Source organism: Debaryomyces fabryi, assembly GCF_001447935.2.
Source record: "Debaryomyces fabryi strain CBS 789 chromosome Unknown contig00167, whole genome shotgun sequence".
Lineage (NCBI taxonomy): Eukaryota > Fungi > Ascomycota > Pichiomycetes > Serinales > Debaryomycetaceae > Debaryomyces > Debaryomyces fabryi.
In genome coordinates, this window is record NW_015385593.1 from 1 (window position 1) to 20,953 (window position 20,953).

At 36.0% G+C, this 20,953-nt stretch overlaps 12 protein-coding genes across 12 annotated transcripts; 7 read left to right on the top strand and 5 right to left on the bottom strand.

The window, feature by feature from the left end:
- Positions 1 to 883: 883 nt before the first annotated feature.
- On the top strand, positions 884 to 3,583 carry AC631_05067 (uncharacterized protein; the record flags this gene model as incomplete). The annotated part of the gene is made up of 1 exon (XM_015613896.1): positions 884 to 3,583. One exon carries the CDS (start codon positions 884 to 886, stop codon positions 3,581 to 3,583), a length of 2,700 nt encoding a protein of 899 aa, XP_015465265.1.
- Positions 3,584 to 3,783: 200 nt separating this feature from the next.
- Positions 3,784 to 4,242, top strand: TOM22 (Tom22p; the record flags this gene model as incomplete). Its single annotated transcript, XM_015613897.1, has 1 exon — positions 3,784 to 4,242. One exon carries the CDS (start codon positions 3,784 to 3,786, stop codon positions 4,240 to 4,242), a length of 459 nt encoding a protein of 152 aa, XP_015465266.1.
- A 216-nt stretch (positions 4,243 to 4,458) lies between these two features.
- Positions 4,459 to 5,649, bottom strand: AC631_05069 (bifunctional diacylglycerol cholinephosphotransferase/ethanolaminephosphotransferase; the record flags this gene model as incomplete). The annotated part of the gene is made up of 1 exon (XM_015613898.1): positions 4,459 to 5,649. One exon carries the CDS (start codon positions 5,647 to 5,649, stop codon positions 4,459 to 4,461), a length of 1,191 nt encoding a protein of 396 aa, XP_015465267.1.
- A 1,027-nt stretch (positions 5,650 to 6,676) lies between these two features.
- AC631_05070 (uncharacterized protein) lies at positions 6,677 to 7,795 on the top strand (the record flags this gene model as incomplete). Its single annotated transcript, XM_015613899.1, has 1 exon — positions 6,677 to 7,795. The coding sequence occupies one exon, from the start codon at positions 6,677 to 6,679 to the stop codon at positions 7,793 to 7,795; it is 1,119 nt and encodes a 372-aa protein (XP_015465268.1).
- Positions 7,796 to 7,907: 112 nt separating this feature from the next.
- Positions 7,908 to 8,687, bottom strand: AC631_05071 (uncharacterized protein; the record flags this gene model as incomplete). The annotated part of the gene is made up of 1 exon (XM_015613900.1): positions 7,908 to 8,687. One exon carries the CDS (start codon positions 8,685 to 8,687, stop codon positions 7,908 to 7,910), a length of 780 nt encoding a protein of 259 aa, XP_015465269.1.
- Positions 8,688 to 8,883: 196 nt separating this feature from the next.
- AC631_05072 (uncharacterized protein) lies at positions 8,884 to 10,893 on the top strand (the record flags this gene model as incomplete). The annotated part of the gene is made up of 1 exon (XM_015613901.1): positions 8,884 to 10,893. One exon carries the CDS (start codon positions 8,884 to 8,886, stop codon positions 10,891 to 10,893), a length of 2,010 nt encoding a protein of 669 aa, XP_015465270.1.
- A 583-nt stretch (positions 10,894 to 11,476) lies between these two features.
- On the top strand, positions 11,477 to 13,963 carry MPS1 (serine/threonine/tyrosine protein kinase; the record flags this gene model as incomplete). Its single annotated transcript, XM_015613902.1, has 1 exon — positions 11,477 to 13,963. One exon carries the CDS (start codon positions 11,477 to 11,479, stop codon positions 13,961 to 13,963), a length of 2,487 nt encoding a protein of 828 aa, XP_015465271.1.
- Positions 13,964 to 14,169: 206 nt separating this feature from the next.
- On the bottom strand, positions 14,170 to 15,180 carry ARP2 (actin-related protein 2; the record flags this gene model as incomplete). Its single annotated transcript, XM_015613903.1, has 1 exon — positions 14,170 to 15,180. The coding sequence occupies one exon, from the start codon at positions 15,178 to 15,180 to the stop codon at positions 14,170 to 14,172; it is 1,011 nt and encodes a 336-aa protein (XP_015465272.1).
- Positions 15,181 to 15,598: 418 nt separating this feature from the next.
- On the bottom strand, positions 15,599 to 16,705 carry AC631_05075 (tRNA 1-methyladenosine methyltransferase subunit; the record flags this gene model as incomplete). Its single annotated transcript, XM_015613904.1, has 1 exon — positions 15,599 to 16,705. One exon carries the CDS (start codon positions 16,703 to 16,705, stop codon positions 15,599 to 15,601), a length of 1,107 nt encoding a protein of 368 aa, XP_015465273.1.
- Positions 16,706 to 17,315: 610 nt separating this feature from the next.
- On the top strand, positions 17,316 to 17,834 carry AC631_05076 (uncharacterized protein; the record flags this gene model as incomplete). Its single annotated transcript, XM_015613905.1, has 1 exon — positions 17,316 to 17,834. One exon carries the CDS (start codon positions 17,316 to 17,318, stop codon positions 17,832 to 17,834), a length of 519 nt encoding a protein of 172 aa, XP_015465274.1.
- Positions 17,835 to 18,042: 208 nt separating this feature from the next.
- On the bottom strand, positions 18,043 to 19,374 carry AC631_05077 (uncharacterized protein; the record flags this gene model as incomplete). The annotated part of the gene is made up of 1 exon (XM_015613906.1): positions 18,043 to 19,374. One exon carries the CDS (start codon positions 19,372 to 19,374, stop codon positions 18,043 to 18,045), a length of 1,332 nt encoding a protein of 443 aa, XP_015465275.1.
- A 262-nt stretch (positions 19,375 to 19,636) lies between these two features.
- Positions 19,637 to 20,839, top strand: RPN7 (proteasome regulatory particle lid subunit; the record flags this gene model as incomplete). Its single annotated transcript, XM_015613907.1, has 1 exon — positions 19,637 to 20,839. The coding sequence occupies one exon, from the start codon at positions 19,637 to 19,639 to the stop codon at positions 20,837 to 20,839; it is 1,203 nt and encodes a 400-aa protein (XP_015465276.1).
- Between the last annotated feature and the right edge of the window lie 114 nt (positions 20,840 to 20,953).

Below are 20,953 nucleotides of genomic sequence, written 5' to 3' on the forward strand. Positions count from 1 at the left end.
TAACTTAAAAAACTTCTCGAATATCTTAATTGCAATTGGCGATGCCTTGGGGTTGTTAATTAAAAGGTTATTTTTGTAGTTTACGATGGAATCATTCAAACTGGCTTCAATCTCACTTATTGGAACTCTTGTTACATTTTTAGTGTTCTTATAATTTGCGTGTTGATTCTTCTTAGGAAATGGTGGTAATACCTGGATAGTTTTAATAAATGCTGTATTAATGAATCTGAAAGTCTCTGGTTTAGCATTATTCTTACCACTGCTGCTAGTTTTCAATGCTAGAAGTTCATTTGAGGGGGAGTATGCATATATTGTTCCTGTAATTGACTGGTCTAATAGCGTAGTCACCTTGACTTTCAAATTTATGATTTGGTCTAAATTATTCATGTGTAATGCAAATTTAAAATTATAACTTCAAAATAAGAATCGATGTGGAATCAAAACAAAACAAAAATGGGTTATATAAAATGATGTAAATGCTAGCTTAATTAATTAACAAAATAATCCATCTATCTGTCTGCTAGAGGTAGTTGTCCCAGCTTAAATTCATGTTTATAACTATTAGTATATTGAAAAATTTGATCCATAAATACGATCACGTGAGTTTATTGAATCACCTTAGATAACTCCCGTACATCGAACACAGCAATAGGAGTAAGGAAGTCGTCGGACTGATATACTCGTATATCATGCTGTTAAATGATGAAATCATGGAGGGTATGGTGGTATTCTAAGTTGCAACCATTTCTTCAATACTAAAAGGAACAAGTAGCCAGAAAATATATATCCTGTATATAATCCCTCATACATAGATATCAAATAATTAAACCCATACCAAAACTGATAAAATGGTGATTAATTAGGTTGCAATTTACGTCCAAGTATGTCTATGCAAGATGAACTTATTCTGATTGACCAACTTGAAGACCAGCTTATAGATAATCCAGATGCATCCACGAAAAAGGAGTTGTACGATACATCGCTAGATGAAACATTTCAAAAGAAGTTGAACGCGAGAGCAGAACAGATAGCTAATCAAAATAATGGAGTAGATAACGAAAATGATGCTCAAGGGAGGTCTATAGCTAACAATTACCTGTTTCTAGTCACTAAAACACACCTAGCTTATGAATATCGGGATTATAGGAGTTTGGATACAGAATTGAGTGAATGGTTTGCATTCAATGATTTCAGTTTGCTAGGAGGATTGCAACGAAATCTGGAAAACTATGATCTCGAGAAGAAATACTTGGATATCAGTGATATAGAAATGGTGGAACGTTGTATCTCTGATGTTGACTTGTATAATGGAAAATCATTAGGGTTAATATTATACTTCGCATTCGGAAAATATGGCGAATGTAAGGACAAGGAAGAGCAAATGCATTCAATTAAAGCCAATTGCAAAGCATTATTTGAATTAGGGCTATTTGAAAAATTGACTCTGATGTTGCAATCTTTCATTGATGAAAGAATAAAGATTGATGTCAAAAACGATTTTCACGAAGACTTGCCAATCGAAACTGAATCTGGCTACTTCAAAGCATTAACATTATTTTATTTTATTATTAACGTGATACTCGATGAAAAGAATATTAGTAACTGGAGAAAGTTACGTAAATCTCTTGCAAAATCTGATATAATATCAGACTTCGTTAGGTTTATCGAACACTGGAAATGGAACCAGAATAGGACTTATAAGGCCCGCTACTTATTCATGATAGTATGGAAATTGATTCTTATTGAGATGGGGGATAGCACCCATATATCTAAAGTGAACGACTTTTTGTTTGACATGCATGGAATAGTGAATAAACGTGGTAAGGATATCCCTACAAATAAACTTACCTGTTCTCCTTTAGATTATTTCACATTCAGAGAAGATTTGACTGATAGGTTTCCATTGTATAAAGATGATGAAATAAAGATGCTTCCAAAAAAGGACGTATATGAATTTAGTGCCTTAAAGGAAGCTTTAGAAGAAAATAATAAATCAATAGATAATGAATATCAGTATTTCATGTCCATGAATAGTCACTCCAATTCGTTGTCAAACTTACTTGAAAATCCAAGACCCAACAAATCCCATACAATTCTCAGCCAATTACCTGCGCAGACAGTACATATCGCCACACCAGTTCCATCACCACCTTCAGCTCCATCTGATTTTATGTCTGGTGGAGAAAAGATACGTAAACTGTATCAAACCAATCAAGGTATGCCATTTATTTATCCGAAAACCAATGAGGCAGAAGTACCTTACGCTATAAAAGAGGCCAGTGATATTTTAAAAAATTCGGTATATGAGAGTTATTCAAATAAACAGTTATGGAATGAAAGACAAAAGTTTATGATCCAAGAAAGAGGTTTTGTGAATGAATATGACGAAGGAAAATCATATCAATTCAATGAGTTTGACTATAATGATGAATTGTTTGAAAAATATCCTGAGAAAGAGGATGAGATTCATTCTCTCTTAAGAGTTGAGTCTTTCTATAAAAAGAATCTTAGTCGATTTCATTCTTTGATACTGATATTAATTGAAACTATGAAGTCGAATAGGCTAGATTACAACTTAAATTTTGCAGAGTGGGAATTAAACCCTGAGAGTTCATACTTCAATAATGGCAAAAATGTCGATAGGGAATCTAAGACCAAAATTGATTTCGTCTTGATGCAGCAACTTGAGGTATTAAATATTAAAGAGATTACGTTAAAAGCTACCAGTAGTATTATCTTTCTTTTACTCAAATGGTTTAAAACCAATCATGTATTGAAGTATTACTACTTTTCATCTATTTTGTTTGACGATCAGTATTTCAATGTATTATTTGAATACATGACCAGAGCTTTTAATAACAGCGATCTTCAAGAGTTCTATAATAATAAAGACGGAACTGATGAACTGGACAATGTTGCTGAGTACGAGATCTTAATAAACCAAAATCAGCTCATGAATCCACAAATAAAGTTACCAAGATTTGAATTTTTCAATAACTGCCTCAAAACTTCTCCACAAGATTATAAATATGAATTCATAAACAAGAGTTTAATACTGAAGTTGCCGAATGAAATTGATGCTAATAATATTAGTAACATAACTATCCAAAGGGTCAACGAAAACTTCTGCTTCATCTTGATAAATTTGCTCAACATCACCAACAAAATATTGATAAAAAATCTCACTCAGAGAATATTCACACTAAATGAATTGAAACCAACCGAAATATTCAAAATTATCCTACTTAATTATGATAACAAATTCATCAATAAGCCGATTCTAAAAATATTGAAAAAGTTGATCCCATATCAAGGAAGAAAATGGAAGTCCATTAATATGGACTTAATTTCCAAGGTATATCTCAATTGCAGATTGTCGCTAAGAGATAACTGGCTAAGCGGAAAGGACCTAGAGAATGATTTCAATAACTCTTTTGATCAAGAAATTGCCTTACGGGCATTATTGCAATTTTACAATATCAAAAATTACCCTCTTCAAATGGCAAGTCTTGGTTACCAAATTTCTACAGAAGATATTCCAAATCTAATATTAGATGGTAATTTGGAAAGCTATGATGTATGAATCGTATATATAATAATATTCATAATAATATCCATCAGTCGTATTACAGTATAAATATATAGGCATGAATATATAGTACTGGTAGTGTGTAAACCATTTTGAAAAGTTTTGACAAAGTTCGACTTCCGATACTTTGAAATGCTTGACACAGTATAGAAAGAGCAATACAATAGATTAATATAATATAATAGTAAAATAAAATGGTTAAATTAACTCAAATTGACGACGAGTCTGCCACCAGATTTGATCAAGGCCCAGCCGCTGCTCATGCAGCAAAAGAAGAAACTTTCAGTGATAGTGAAGCTTCCGATTCAGATTCCGACATAGACGACGACTTCGATGTTGAAAATGAAACTCTTCTCGATAGAATTGTTGCATTGAAAGATGTTATTCCACCACAACAAAGAACTCAAATTGTTTCTGCTGGTGAAATTATTAAAGACACATTATATTCTGGTTTCAACAAATCTGGTAACTTATTGTGGACTTTAACATCTTCTGCTTTATTACTTGGTGTTCCATTATCTTTGGCCATCTTAGCCGAAACACAATTACAAGAGATGGAAAAGGAAATGTCTTTACAACAATCAGCACAAGATGTGTTAGCCCCAGGTTCTGAAGAAGCTTTCAAGAACACTGAAAAGCCTGCCACTGCCTAATCAATCAAAGATTATTCAAAAACCTTGTATATAAAGAATTGAAATTTCTCTATCATATTTTTTTCCTTCATTATTCATTCGTTATTTATGGATTATCCAATGAATTATATACTTCTAAATGTACGAACATATATTAATTTAATGCAGTAGATTTATTAAAACAAGCTAACTATTGATCTAATCTAAATAAATGCCTCATAAATAATAACAATATTTCTAGGCTCTTTTATGCTTTATAGTTAAAGCATATATATCTAAATAGGAAGTGATTTCAGCAATAATCTCAGTGATGAAAAACGAATGGATGCCTAGAGTGAGTCCACAACCTAACCAACTAACGGCACCTAAGACTTTGTAGTAATCGTAGCCATAAATATCAATCGAGATCTTAGCCAATAATATTTGTATGACTGGCATGAACATTGGGTATTGTACCATTGGGAAAGATTGCAATGTCAAGTGAGCCAAAATAATTCTACCGACTGAGAATGCAATAGAACAACCAATAGAAATCACCAATGGGAAACCAAATTGCGAGATAGTTTCAGGATATAAGACAACAAGTAAGATAATGGCGGCATAATACCCAAAAAATGGAATTAAGCCTTTGTAAGCTTCTAAGGTGGCATTATTTGCTTTTGACAAATCACCGTCGGATTCAGAGGCGTACTTCTTGTTAACGTTTGCCATAGCAGATGAGATATTAAAGTATAATGATCCTAATCCAAGAACAACAATTATACTTGACGTATCAAGAATATAATGGTCGCTGTAGCCAATAGAGCTCAAGTCGAGTTCAACCAAGTTGATTGACCACAATTCACGCCCAAAGATCCCTGTCAAGATAAAGCACGCACAGATCATCAAAATACCTTCTACTGGACCACTGAACTCAGACAAGTACAAAGTATGGGTGTGATACTCTTCCCAGGTCGAAGTGTAGAAATTGCACACAGATGCAAACTGCGCGATGAGAAACAACCAACCGTATCCCAAGTTGAACACCGATCCAAATACAATCGTACCCAATGTGGTATTGATTGCATCCACAGAGTGATCAAATAACTCTCCTAATGGTCCACTTTGACCAGTTCTTCTAGCGTGGCACCCATCACACCCATCGAACGTCTGGTACATAAACAACCCAAACGCATAGAAGAAGTAGCACCATCTAGGCGACGCTTCGTCCAAATAAGGATCGTAGTAAAACACACACAACAAGTTCAACACAATAAACCCTAATCCAAGTAATGTCACCGCGTTTGGCGCCATTGAAAGCGGAAAGATCTCCACAAACGAGTTCCACCATTTCTTCAAGATGTACTTCGAAATGATCGAATGATCCTCCGACGAGTACTTATAAAGCTTTAAATTCTCTAATTTGTTTTCTGAGATGAATAGACCCATGTTCTAATACGTACTCAACCTATAATAACTCCAATTGAGACTACTTCCCCTTTGTTTTATATACTCTGACCCTCTATGTATCGTGAAAAAATCAGTTCTGATTAGAGCACGTGCAAATGATCTTCCCTTCCTTCCTGTGCAATATAATTTGGAGTAGTTTCACGCGTTCGACTTTTGATTGCGCCAGCATGTTTTGTATCCCCCCTCCTCGCTCTTCGCTCTTCGCCGTTCGCATTTGTTTCAACCTTCCCGTATCTTCTCACATCCCCCCACCACGTATTCGTGACGTTCACACAATCTCTATTACAACCACTTACACACAAATAATGTCTCATGTGTTCCTGCCAGTATCTTGTAACATGACTGTCTGTCGCTTCTCTAATATCGGACTGTCACATCTTGAACGCTGATTCAACGTACTCAGCCAAGAACTAACGAAACGATCCAGCAGCTAATGCGGCTGTCCTATTGTTAAAATAAATATTATGTAATTACGTACTATTGTCTAAATAGCCGTCGTCATGACTTTGTTTACACCAAAATGAGAATAGTCAACCTATCTCGTATGTACGGTATAAGCCAACCAGAAGGGTCTATGCAAGACGCAGTACGTACGGTCTGCCCATGACCAAATTGTAGGCAAGTTTTGAAATGGAGGCATGATAAAGCATATCTACAATCTTTCCGATGTACGGTCCTACTGCAATGTATACTTACCGACATAAAATCATGACTGGGTTTGGCAGATTAATTAGTTATCTAGACCATTTGCAAGCGATATATGAATATTTGAGTCATTAGTGGACGTTCGTTATCAGCCTCGAGCGTCAAAGGTATAACAAAACACCGGTTATGGTCGGTGGTACTTAGTGCGTAAATATGTATAAATAGACAAGCCATTCCTTCTTATGGAATATGGGATATAATTCAATACACAATACGGTGTAACAATAATTACGCAAATTATTTAAATATTTAATTTTATTATTAGAAGTAAATACATACAAAGAATATTATTCCAGCCAATATGTCTATGCATTCAGCAGAATCGTTTGACCCAGATAATTATAAGAGACAGAACCCAGGACCTAGTCAATTGAGACAGGATACATACGAGGGTGAACCTGAATTTCAAAAGCCAGCTCCAGTAGTCAATCATGAACCGGGTGTAAAGCCAGAAATGGTTATGAAAAACTTTGCTAGAAATTATGAAACTCCAAAGGCCAGCGGATACCAATCGTTTATTAGTAGGCTTGGATCAATGTTTGGTGCATGTGGGGCGTACTGTTGTCTTTGTTCCAATCCATATAAGGAAGTTCAACAAGGTGAAGTTGGTTTAGTCCAAACATTCGGTGCTTTGTCGAGAACTGTCGAGCCAGGTCTTACCTACGTTAATACTTGGTCAGAGAAGTTGACGAGAGTGAATATCAAGGTGATTATTCGTGAGATTCCAGCACAACGTTGTTTCACCAAGGATAATGTGAGTGTGGTTATCACGTCCGTGGTATACTATAACATCATTGACCCACAGAAAGCTATTTACTCTATTTCGGATATACACAATGCTATCGTGGAAAGAACCCAGACCACTTTGAGAGACGTGATTGGATGCAGAGCATTGCAAGATGTTGTTGAAAAGAGAGAAGAAATTGCCGAATCGATCGAGGGTGTCATTGCCAAGACTGCATTCGACTGGGGTGTCAACATTGAATCTATTTTGATCAAGGACTTACAATTACAAGAGAAGGTCCAGGCTTCGTTATCTATGGCTGCTGAAGCCAAGAGAATTGGTGAAGGTAAGATCATCAATGCTAAGGCTGAAGTTGAAAGTGCCAAGTTAATGAGAAAAGCTGCTGACATCTTGGCTTCCAAACCAGCTATGCAAATCAGATACTTGGATGCTATGCAAAACATGGCTAAATCTCCAGGCTCAAGAGTTATTTTCATGCCTTCTGCTCAAGAAATTGAGAGAATGGCGGGTTCCAATGTATCCAATGGAGCTGGTGAACTTCCAAGTAACAGGAACTTAGAAGAAGACACCAATTGGACATCGAATAACCCAACTGGTTCATTTGCTGCTCCTCGTACTCAAAGACAACAGCATGTTGACACTTTAGCGTTGCAAGAAGCAATGAGAGAAGATTAGTTTTAATTCATCAGTGCATTAGTTATAGTTTTACAATTGTAGTTTTACGTTATAGTTCTACCTACTTATTTTTTCATCATTTTATGTGTGTCGTTCATTTATTTATGGTAATTCAATTGTCATATCTATTCCAATATCGCTTTTTATATTCACGAATATCATCTGAGGTAACTCTGCTCTTGATTAAATTTTTCAACTTACCTATTAACTGATTTTGTTCGTCCTTTTCGTTTGATTTATAGTTCAATACATGCATACTAAATCCAGTGTTACGCGTAGTTACCTTAGGTTCACTTGTTTTATTCTTTCCAGGAAGTTCACTCGTCTCTCCACGGTTATCTTCTTGGCTCTGTATTGTACCTTGGGGAATATCATTTGCATCGCTTCGTCTTTCTCTAAATTGCAAAAGTTTCGAATAAAATTGTGCATTATTTGGCTCCTCATCCTCAACAAGCTCTTCTTCCTTCATTTTCAAAACTTCTTCCTTCTGTTTCTTATAATCCTCGCTTTCGAATACTATTGCATCTTTATTTTCTTCTATCTGCTTGTTTGTATACTCTTGTCTTGATAGTATGCGATCTTTTGCTCGTTGCTTTTTCGATTCTAATAATCTATTGATATATTTCAGCCCTTCAACTTTTGGTCTCGGTTTATTTTTCAGATCAGGTTCTTCTATCTCTGATATTATGTCAACTATGTCTGTCTGTTTATCTTCAGACAATTGTTTCGCTATCTTCTGCGATTTGGTTTGAATGGACTTCTCAAAGGTCATTTCTTCAGATTCAGACTCACTACTCCCATTTTGGCCACTATTAAACCCAAACCCATTTGCTCGTGGTTTCTTCAAGACTGGTTTATTAGCTGATCCCTTTCTTTTCAAATTTATGTTCATACTGTCCAAGCTTAATCTGTATCATTTAAGTAAGCATTCTCCCATATAATTTTACGTGCGCACATATTTGATAGTTGTTAAAATTAATCTATTATTGACAATTATACTATATTATCTACGAGATTACTACCATAAAAACCTACAATCAGTCGTCTAATTCCATAGGTTTTTTGCTTAATAGTAAAAATTGAATATTATGAATGGTTCCGGTTTTGATTGGTTAAATATAAAACCAAGTAACAGTGAGTCGAACTCTCCGGCACCGCCCGTGTCTTTTGGGTTCAACAGCAACAGTGATCTTAATTTTAAAAATAATAGTGGTCCCTTTGATAGATCTAGTACTGCTAATTCATACAAGTATTCCAATGCTCTGGCGGATCAGTTGCCTTATTCGTCACCATCGTACCCTAATAATCAGAGCAACATGGGGAATTATGACGACGATGAAGCTAGTATACCACTATCATTAACTGCTCAAGACTTAACGTTGGAAGAGTCCAAGACGTATATGAGATGGTATAGTGATATACTAGCTCGAACAAATTCAAGAACAGTTTCAATGAATGATGTTTACAGTTTTCTACACAACTTTAAAATTTCAGATTCGATAAAGGACAAATTACGAAAAATATTCAATAAGATATTACATTCTATAAACATTGGAGAATTTTTTGCATTACTAAGATTGATTTCGCATGCTTTGAATGGCTTAGAACCTAGTCGGAGGTTAATCAAAGTGCAAACTTCAGTTCCTACACCCCCATCAATTTTGAGTAAGAAAAGACAAAGTGACGACGACGACGAAAGTAGCAATAACGATAATGATAACGATTCTTTACGAGCCGAAGAAAAAGATGAAGGCAAGCCGTTAGATTTGGATAGCTTTACCCAGTTCATGCTAACAGGTGAGAGGCCAGGTGAGGTCAATCATAAAAAGAAAAAATCAAAGAAAGTTAAATTCTCTGACCAAATAGTAACTGATATCCATGATTCAGTGGTTTTAAATTCCCCCATTCCCTCTCCTCAACCTCAACAGATTGATTATTCTTTGCCAATGGATCAGTTATTGGGCAAGATCAATCAGTCACAATCGGCACAGCAACCCACTCATCAAAACGATGAAGAGGAGCGGGAAATTTTAAAAGACATGGAATCTCAAATAAACCATTTCCAGAATTTACATTCTGTCGATACTGCATCAATAGATGGTGTTCCTGCGAATATTCATTTCCACGATGGCTACAGTCAAGATAACTTATTAGCACCCAATAATACAGGGCCAGCACAGATGGCAAGATTTTTCAGCCCTTCTCCTCAGCCTGACCAACAGCAACAACAACAACAACAAGATTATTTGAAACCCAATATGACTGGACCTGCCCAGATGGCTAGATATTTCAGTCCATCTCCACAACCAGAGCAGCAAAATCAACAGCAACAAGCATACCTAAAACCCAATATGACTGGTCCTGCCCAAATATCTCAAATGTATAATAGGAGCTCTATTGATAATAGAAATGATGAAAATACTTCATCAATGCCGCATGTTTCAGACCCAAGTGATATGGCCAAATTATTTGCTCCAAACAGTTCAGATACTGAATCAACTCCTAAGATATCTTTACAATCATTCACCAACCAAATGACGGGTAATACATTATCGAATACCCTCCAAAACTCGCGAGTTTCAGATAACGGATCGCCGTCAAAGTTTGGTGGATCATACAATAACCGATCTTTACCACCTCCTCCTGTCCCTAACAACAGAAGATCCAGATCAGCATCTTCCCCTACACCGAGAAATAGCTCCCCTGCATTTCAGCTGTCTACCAATTATGATCTGAACTATACTACGAACCACCTAGGCACTCTGAACAACCACTCCGCGCCACTCCCACCTGTTCCCCCAAGATCACCCTTATCAAACAACGCAATGAACGGAACTAATAGCAAAAGGCCGGTGCCTCCTCCACCTCCTCCATCAAGGAAACGAAACACATCGACAGGTGCAAACAATATGATATCCAGTTCGTCTCCACCCCCACTACCACCCAAGGTGTCTTTAAATGGTCAGGTGCAAGAAAACGACGTTTCGGGAGTATATGCGAATAACTCCAATAATGATAGCACGGCCAATATATTAGACGATTTAAAAGCATTACAGGAGGAAGTTGATAAAATTAGAAACATGACTGGTGGGTTCTAGCTAATCCACGTTCATTTTTGCTTCTATACTTTTATAAATTATATAGAGTGTTGCATACACGTTTATAAATTTGCAATCAGTTTCTAACAGTAAATATATACAAACTTAGGAAGCACGAATTTCTTAGAAGAGAAGTTATCAACAAGCACTAATAGGAGCTAAGAATCATTTTGACATTTAGAAGTGGCTTCACTAGCTCAGTTGGCAGAGCGTCAGTCTCATAGTTAATTAACTGTGTCATCTGAAGGTCGACAGTTCGAACCTGCCGTGGAGCATTTCTTTTTTTGGATTCCTTTTTTTCTTTGTTACACAAAAACGTGTTCTGTGGTTTTTGAAATTCTCCTTTGTTTACATTTGGATAGTTAAAGATTAACATCACTAAGCATTGTATATAACATATACATAGACAATAATTCATCTAAGACTTGCACTTATAGTCTAACTCAATTCAACAGTCAATCGAAGAAATTTTGAAGTATTAAGGAGGCTGTCTAAGTTCAGAGTCTATCCTTTCTTATCATCATCAATCGCTCAAATATACACAAATTATATCACCTATGTCATATTCACATATTGAAATATAATGCCACTTAATGATATAACGCCGTCCAGTAACATACCTAAGCTGTCTAACGGTAAGAAACGTTTTATGGACGCACAAGATGATGATAACACATTTTTACCACCTGCTTTAAGTTCATATAGCATAGCATTATTAAATGAAAGAACAAAACAGCTGCCTTCACAAATAACAGGGATCTATGAATTTGACTTTCCCAATAGTCGATCGAAGAATAACTTGAAAAACAAATTATCAGTTCATTTCAGAGAAGCGGAACCAATCAACCCTATAGAGAAACCAAGCACGCCATATTCTAGTCACGGCAATAATTCAATCATACCCACCAGCATTCCAAACGATAATAAAAGCTATAATATTAGTCATAGCATCACAACCGCTAATTCGCACAATCAGAATCAAAACAATGCTTCAGCCCACAACTCATTTAATTTGTCAACAAATAACTTCAGTTCACATACACATAATACAACTTCAGAATATAATGATGATTTAATGGATATATCTCCACATGAATCTACGTCGAGAAATTCATCCAATCATACACCTTCTACTACATTTAATGAAAATGCTCCTCCAAGCTCGTCGTCCCAAACAAAGTCAAATGTTTCACAAGTTCATACTCTAAAGAGAATGAGAGGAACGAGAAGATTTGGAAGGATATTAGGACCACCTAAAAGAGCCTTGAAATTAAGTGAAGAAAGAAATATGCAAGCTGAATATGACGGTATATCTACTAATGAACCTAATAAATTACAATTCTCGCATGACAAAGCTCTTTCTACTACTAATGATGACAATAATGATAATAATAATAACACTAATACTACCAGTAATAATAACAAGATTAATAATAATGCATTATCAACACCTCCACCCTTATTCACGACAGACTTTTCCCCAAAACCTAATCGCATCGATAACTTAAGAGAGAAGAATACAGAATCAGTATTTTTCAAAACATTAAAAAAAATGAAATCTGAATCTCCAGGTGATGATATTATCTCGAAGCAAAAAGAATCTGAATTGCGTAGACGAATTGATGAACAGAAAAAGATAAACGAAATAGAGAGCCAGTTATCCAAATCCAAAAGTATTCAAGATATTGAAATGGAAATAAGTGAGTTAAATAATTCGAGGCATGAAGAAAACGATAACCTGGATAGAAAGGGGTTTATTTCTTCGTATTTGGCAGATACAAATGAAGAAGGAAATAAAGAAAATATAAACTCAACTTCGAAGGAATCTAATATATCTATAAAGAATGAACAACCAAGACAACCGTTCAATAATGTGTCTCCGAATCATCTTAACAGAATTGCAACAGATGAGGCAGATTTCAGAAAACCTAAATTGCCCAAACCAATTGTACAGCAATCACAAATGACTCCCCCTAGTAGTTCAGATGATCACAAAAGGAAGAAATGTATTAGTATAAATGGAAATCAATATGAAAAATTAGAGTTATTGGGTAGAGGAGGATCGTCGAAGGTTTATAAAGTCAAGTCTTTGTCCAACAATAAGCTATTTGCTATTAAAAAGGTGACGTTTGATCAATTTGATGACCTATGTGTACAGGGATTTAAAGGAGAGATTGATTTGTTGTTGAAATTGAAGGATGCGGATAGAGTGGTCAAATTAGTTGATCATGCTATCGGTGAGGGTTCTATCTATTTAGTGATGGAATGTGGTGATATTGATTTAGCACATGTCTTTCAGAATAAGCTAAGCATGAATAATGTTTTGGATATTAATTTTGTCAAATATCATTCAATCGAGATTTTAAAATGTGTTCAAGCGGTGCATAGAGCAGGAATAGTTCATAGTGACCTTAAACCTGCTAATTTCTTATTTATTAGAGGTATCTTGAAGATTATTGATTTTGGAATAGCGAATGCTGTACCTGATCACACAGCAAATATTTACCGTGAATCACAAATTGGTACACCGAACTATATGGCACCTGAGGCATTAGTTGAAGTTAGCCAAGCCTTTCCAGGTTTACCTGTACCAAATAACAATAATAATCAGCAACAATCTTATGGACTGCAAAGAAATACATGGAAAGTAGGAAAGCCGTCAGATGTTTGGTCGTGTGGCTGTATAATATATCAAATGATTTATGGCAAACCCCCATATGGTGGATACTCCGGTAATCAAAGAGTGATGGCAATCATGAATCCCCAAGTAAAAATACAATATCCAGGTAAAGGCATAGGTAATATAAAGGTTCCCCAAAGTGCAATTGAATTGATGCAAAAGTGCCTAACTAGAAATCCCAATGAAAGATGGACTGTAGAACAGTGTTTAAATAGTGATTTTTTGAATCCTAAGATTGTAAGTGAAACTTTCGTTAGGGACTTAGTTCATCTGGCTGTTAATTTTGGCCATAATAATCGTGTTAATGGCAACGGCTTGATTACGGCAGACGTCTACGATCGCTTGGTCGATACCGTTTTGAAACAAATTGAAGATTTGAATTTCGGTTAACTTTAATAATGTACTTTTACTATTACAATGTATAAATTTATATAGCATCTTTTATTGGTCAGTTGACTATTTAATAATAAAGAAACTTTCAACTAATAATATTGTAAAAAAGGAGAAATCTGGTCTATTCTTTTTGTAGTGGGAAGAAGAGGGAAAAGTTTCATATTTAGAGTAATAGTAATATACAAGAAAATAAGCAACAATAATTAACGAGGTCCTAATTTTTCCAACACGCGAGTTCCTTGTTCTTCCCATTCTTGTTTCGTGATCCACATATGTTCTTTATCTGCCATAATATTAGCTAAAACTGCACCACCGATAAATACCATATGTCTTCTCCTTGGTGGGTCCTCAATTCTGACCTTGAATTTATCTAATCTTGTGGCATCACCATGCAATACCTTAGTCAACCATAATTGCTTCAATTCTTTTTCTAAACGTGATGGTAAACCAGGATACATAGAAGAACCACCAGACAAAACGATGGCCTTAAAAAGAGATGTTCTAACGTCAACATCTGCTGATTGAATAGTATTGAATAATGTTTCACCAACACCGGGTTGTTCAACGTCAACTAAATTTGGTTGGAATAAACACTCTGGCGCTTCAAATCTTTCGGATCCAACCTTAATAACTCTACCATCAGGCAATTCATATGATTCGACCAACGTAGTAGTTTCACGTGCAAGCTTTGAATCAAGATCTAAGTCATAAGAAACGTAGCACAACTTTTCTTTGATTTGACGAACAGTTTCAAAATCGGCTGTTCTGTTGAATGCATAACCACGACGTAACAATAAGTTAATCAAGTTTCTGGTGACGTCCCTACCGGCGACATCTAATCTCTTGGTCAAATGGTTCAAAACAACCGATTCGTACACTGGAACAATATGAGTGACCCCATCACCAGAATCGACAACTACACCAGAACTCAAACCTTGAGCATATAAAGCTAACACTGCCTGGATTGCTACATAAACGCCTCCAAATTGATATTTTTCAAACATAACGTCACACATTGTTTCTCTATTCTTCAACGGATTCATTGGTGGTTCGGTTAACAAGATCTTTTCTCCTTGTGTAGGTAACTTCATTCTTTCGTAAAATGCATAATCCCACAAGTGTTCCATATCTTCCCAGTTCTTAATGATCCCATTCTCCATAGGATAGCTAATTTGTAACAATGATCTCACTTCACTAGCTTCTGACCCGCACATAATATCTTTAATTTCTATATTGTCAGGAACCAATATATTCCTTTCTTCGGCTCTCAATATTGGCCTACCAACTATAGATGGAAATGTGTGGTCTGGGAAGTTAGTTCCTGCCCTACCGATCTTTACGAAACCTGTACCCTGGTCAAGAACTATTTTTCATATTGTTAGTAAATTATGCTTTTTAATGTAAATTAATCAAACATTGAGGTCACACATACCAATTGGTTGTCCATTCATCTTTGTAGTCTTCTATCGTATAGTCTTTGTATCAATCTAAATCAAATTAGAAGTAATTGACATAAGAGTAGGATCTACGATATCAGGGTACGTAATGACAAAAGGAGTTACCATAATTTGTGGTATGCGCACTACTCGATATATAGTATTACTATTATCTATTAGGTACATATAGGGACTATTATACAGAGTTGTTCAATCTTACATTAGGATTCATATAGGCAAAGGTCAAATATGAAGTATGGCTCTTGATTTCAGTCTCAATCTTGGTGACATTTCTCCATTGGAATTGTTCATCTCCTTCTCTAACACGCAAACCCTTTCCAAATGGGTTAAAGCCTTTTCCCAAGTTTTGGAATTTGGTTGGTTCGGGGGTGGAGTCATCAGCTGTTTCCACATCTTTGATGTCTCTTTTATCGCCCACATTGTGGTTTTTACTGTTTTTTCTATGTTCAATGCCCTGGTGTTTTCTAGTTTGTATATCCTTCAATCTCTTAACTACGTCCTTGACGTCCTTTACCATATCTTTTCTGGCCTCCCATCTTCTACCTGCAACTTCTACCATTTCGATATTGGTCCAACCTTCGGCTTCCAATGCTTTGACAGTTTTCTCGACTTGTTCGATACATGGGGAGAAACAACAGATGCCCACACGGCTCTCGTGGGAAATTACATTTTTCAAATTAGGAATGGCGGTCCAAGGAGATGGTAAATCAAGGAATACCACATCACCACAGATTCCGCCATTTTTCTGGAAGTCTTCTGGTATGTTTTGGATTTCAAATCCATCGTTGCAGACATCTCGATGTGTGATAATCGTATTGGCTAACAATCCATGGTCTTCGAGCTCTTTTCTGGCCTCTATGTAACGTGGTTCATGAAACTCATATGTGAATAATCTTCCCTCTAGCCCAACTGTTCTGGCAAATGAATGAGAAAAGGATCCTGACCCTGTTCCTGCCTCAATGATTCTACTTCCACTAGTAACATTCAATCTCTGTATAATATAGGACGAATCTGTTGTATACACAATTTGAGTTCTATGCGGTAAAGAAACAGTCCAAAGTTCTGGAGTAGGGTATAACAAGTGGATGAACCCAACTCCTCTAGCACCAGGCATCTGTTCACCATACTTCATCCCAATCATTCTATCATGCTCGAAATTACCATATCTGGTATTCAACTGTGATCCCTTTGTTACGGTAATAGGCTTGATATTATTTCTGCCAAGGAATGCCAAAACTAAGTCTCCTTCCTCTATTATATCTTTATACTCAAAAAATGACATGACTATTCTACTATTGTCTCTAAGTGGGTATCAGCTACCATATTTTACATCCATAATAAATAATTTTTCACATCATCAAGATGGAGTCCTGCACATAATTATCAATATCATTTCCAACTACCAGAAGAAGTTAGTGTAAAATAGAGTTATTCTAGTCGAAAGTATGTTCAACTAGTAGAAATGTAGAGTTTTAAGGTTCTTGAACGTTTTTCTGAAGATACAAGGGTCTGTTTTCTTTATATGACCCATGTAGAAACACCATATGTCATTCTATAAAATCCATTTCAAAACACACATTTCTTAACTGTAACAAATTTATCAAGCTCCCCTATTTATCATATGAAAATCTATCCGTAACAAGTCCTATTGAATGCCCATAAGTGTAATAACCTCGATTCAACATCATTTGCAGTAATTAGATAAGGTCGTGTGATTATCATCAAAAACTACAACGAAAATTTGAACAACGCTGACTGAACCTTTAGAAGGAACTCCTCTAATAAGGCTAATTAATATTGTGAATATTGAATCAAAGTACTTATAAACCAACAGCCATTGGCGATTGAATATATTATTTACATACATTTGAAATATAAATAAATTTACCGTTATGTCTAACTCGCCAATACCACCTCAACAATCACAGCAACAAGCGGATCCATTGGCACCAAACGTTGAAGATTTGTATCTTGAATCATACGCATTTACCACTGCAGCAGCTATTGTTGGGTCGGTTGATAGAAAAATATTTGTTTTATTGAGAGACGGAAGAAATTTGTTCGGAATTTTAAGAACATTTGATCAGTTTGCTAATTTAGTGCTACAAGATACCATAGAGAGAATCTACTTGGATTCAGACAATGAGACCGAAGATTCCCGTCCAAAGAAGTTTGGTGAAGCGTACAGGGGTGTCTTCATGGTGAGAGGTGAAAATGTTGTTATGATGGGAGAATTGGACATTGACAGAGAAGATGATCACTTGGAAGAATTACAGCAAGTTTCATTCGAAGAAGCTGAAAAAGAGTTAAAAATTCGTCACCAGAATAAGGTGAAACAAGAAAAGCTCAAAACTAAGAAATTATTGTCAAAGGGACTTATTAATGATTTTGTCAAATCTGATTTGTATTAATAATTTCACTTCTTGCATTGTATGACTTGTATAACTCCTTCTTTTCTTCACCTTATTTAATTCACTAGATATACTTAAGTTTAAACGTCTACATTTTGGTTTTGCTTTTTTTTTTTGGCACTCATGCATTTCTTCTCTTCACGTAATAAATAAGACAAGAGACCGATATGATTTTAATGTAATGGCATATATATAGAGTTTAAAATGTTTATAACTTCGACAAATTCTTATAGTTTTGATCAAATTTGGCAAAAAATTCATCTGCAAATTTAAACTTCTTGGCCTCCTGTCTTGCTAATTGGTTTAAATGGGCTTCATCAGGACCATCAGCAATTCTCAATGTTCTTGAAATTGCGTATAATCTGGCCAATTCAGTATCCTGTGATACCCCTTCAGCACCAAACATTTGAATGCCCCAGTCCAAGATTTTCAAAATAGTTCTTGGTGTTTCAATTTTAGCCATCGCGATTTCTTGTTGAGCATTCTTTGGATTCAGAATGTCAATCTTATGGGCAGCATTCAAAATCAAAAGTCTGCATTTTTGTATATCAATCTTGTGTTGAGCATAAGCAGTAATAAATGTTTCTCTTTGGTTCATTGGTTTTCCAAAAATCATCCTGTTATTAGCTCTATGGGCAACTGCAAGTAATGCATACTCCCCAACCCCAATTAATCTCATACAATGGTGAATTCTACCAGGACCTAAACGTGATTGTATTAATTCAAATCCTTTACCTTCAGACGCAAGCAAGATGTTTTTCATGTCCTCCTTTGGAATTTCATAGTCATTGAATTCAATTTCACAGTGACCATGAGGTGCATCATCGTATCCAAATACCGTCAATGGACGAATCACATTGGCCTTGCCTGAATCAATTGCCTTTTTAGCATCCAATACCAACACAGAATGATTGTGGTACAAATCTTTAGTGCTATCGCTAGTTTTACACATCACTAACCACACAGCTGTTCTAGGGTCACCTGCGCCAGAAGCAAACCACTTTACACCGTTGATAACGTAATTACCATTTGAATTCAACTTGGCCGTGCAAGAAATATTCAACGCATTCGATGAAGATGTCCCTTTTTCTGTCATCAAGAATGCTGATCTAATTTCCCCATCTAACAACCTCTTCAACCATTTTTCCTTCTGATATGGTGTTCCATATCTTGCAAACAACTCCATATTCCCCGTGTCTGGCGCATTAGTATTAGTGGCCTCTGGGGCGACAAATGATCGTCCCAAGTATTGTGCCATCAACCCATACTCTAAATTCGTAAAGCCAGGACCCTCGGGATAATGTTTAGACAAGAACATGTTCCAAAGACCCAATTCCCTAGCCTTCTTCTTAAGTTTCTCCGTAATCTCCGGAATAACCTTCCATCTCGTAGCTGGGTCATTAGACATCTGTTGAGCGTGCAACTTATCCCCTGGAAGACAATAATCATCCACAAAGTCCTTACATCTTTGGATCGTTTCTAACCCTCTGGGGGACAACTTGTCCAAAAATATAGCTGGAATATCGTCCTTAACTGACATTATTACTTGTTCCTTATATAACTCAATTGTTGTATAGAATACCTCCTACCATTGGCCTTTTGTAATTCTGTCCTTCGTCCCCACATATTTTTCATAAATCATAACCTGTAAATAGCATATGAACCGATCCCGAGGTGTTTACAGGTTAGCACTCAATCAGAATATCATCAAATATTCGCCTTCACTATGGAAAACAAGCATTACAATAGATATACAACCATCACGTTGAATCTATAAACAATTTAGTTAATTAATATACAAAATGGAGTATTTTGAATCAGATGTTCCTAATATCCCTGATCACAAGTTATCAGAAAAGCAATTTCTTTTGAGCACGAACATCGATGCTCGCCACCGAAAGGAAATCATGAATGAATTGATTGAATCGATCAAAGAAGAAAATTTAGCTCCGTACTATAAGTACTTACAAGGTGAATACAGTGACTTTCCATTTGATGAATCCGTATATAAATCAATGGTTGAAAAAAATGAAGAGGAGATTGCACAATTAACCCTGAAGATCAAGGAAGCAGAAGGAGAAGAGGAAACAGAGCTCGATGCATTGACTTGTAACGTCAACCTTGCGGAATATTATACCAAAATATGTGATAGACAGAATGCAGTGACTGCTTATAAAAAGGCGTTGGAATTGCCCCAGGGAACCGGATCGAAAATTGACATTTTATTGTCATTAGCAAGAATTGAATTTTTTTACAGTGACTATGGGTTGGTATCCAAGTATTTGGACCAAGTCAAAACCCATATAGATAAGGGTGGTGACTGGGAACGTCGTAACCGTTATAAGACGTACCGTGGTATCTTTTTGATGGCTACCAGAGACTTTGCTGAGGCTTCTAAATTATTGAACGATTCGTTAGCCACCTTCACATCGACCGAAATCTGCAGTTACGAGCAACTTGCGCTTTATGCGGTTGTATCAGGTGCTGTAGCATTAGACAGAGGCGACTTGAAATCGAAGATAATCGACTCTCCTGAAATCTTATCTATCTATTCATCTGCACCAGAATTGGAGCCACTCATCAATCTTACCAATTCTTTATACACATGTCAATATGACTGCTTTTTCCAATATTTACTCGAATCGTACGATAAGTTATTGCTTTCGTGCAAGTATTTGAACCAGCATGCCAATTATATCTTACGTGAAATGAGATGCAAAGCATATGGTCAATTATTGGAAAGTTACAAATCCTTATCTTTGAAATCTATGGCACGTAATTTCAACATCAGCGAGGAATTCTTGGATCAAGATTTATGCAAATTCATCCCAAATAAAAAGTTGAATTGTACCATCGATAAGGTCAACGGAATCATCGAAACAAACAGACCCGATAACAAAAACAATCAATATCACTTGTTAATCAAGCAAGGTGATAACTTGTTAACCAAATTGCAAAAATACGGTGCTGCTGTTAAGTTAAGTGGTGCTGAACGTGTTGCGTAAATATATCTTTTCATCTCCATTACATAGATAGAATAGATGCCATTATTAATAGGAAGTTTTGTAGGTATTAGAGGTGTTATATTTCCAACATTAATAGGGTGTAGTCGCAAGGTT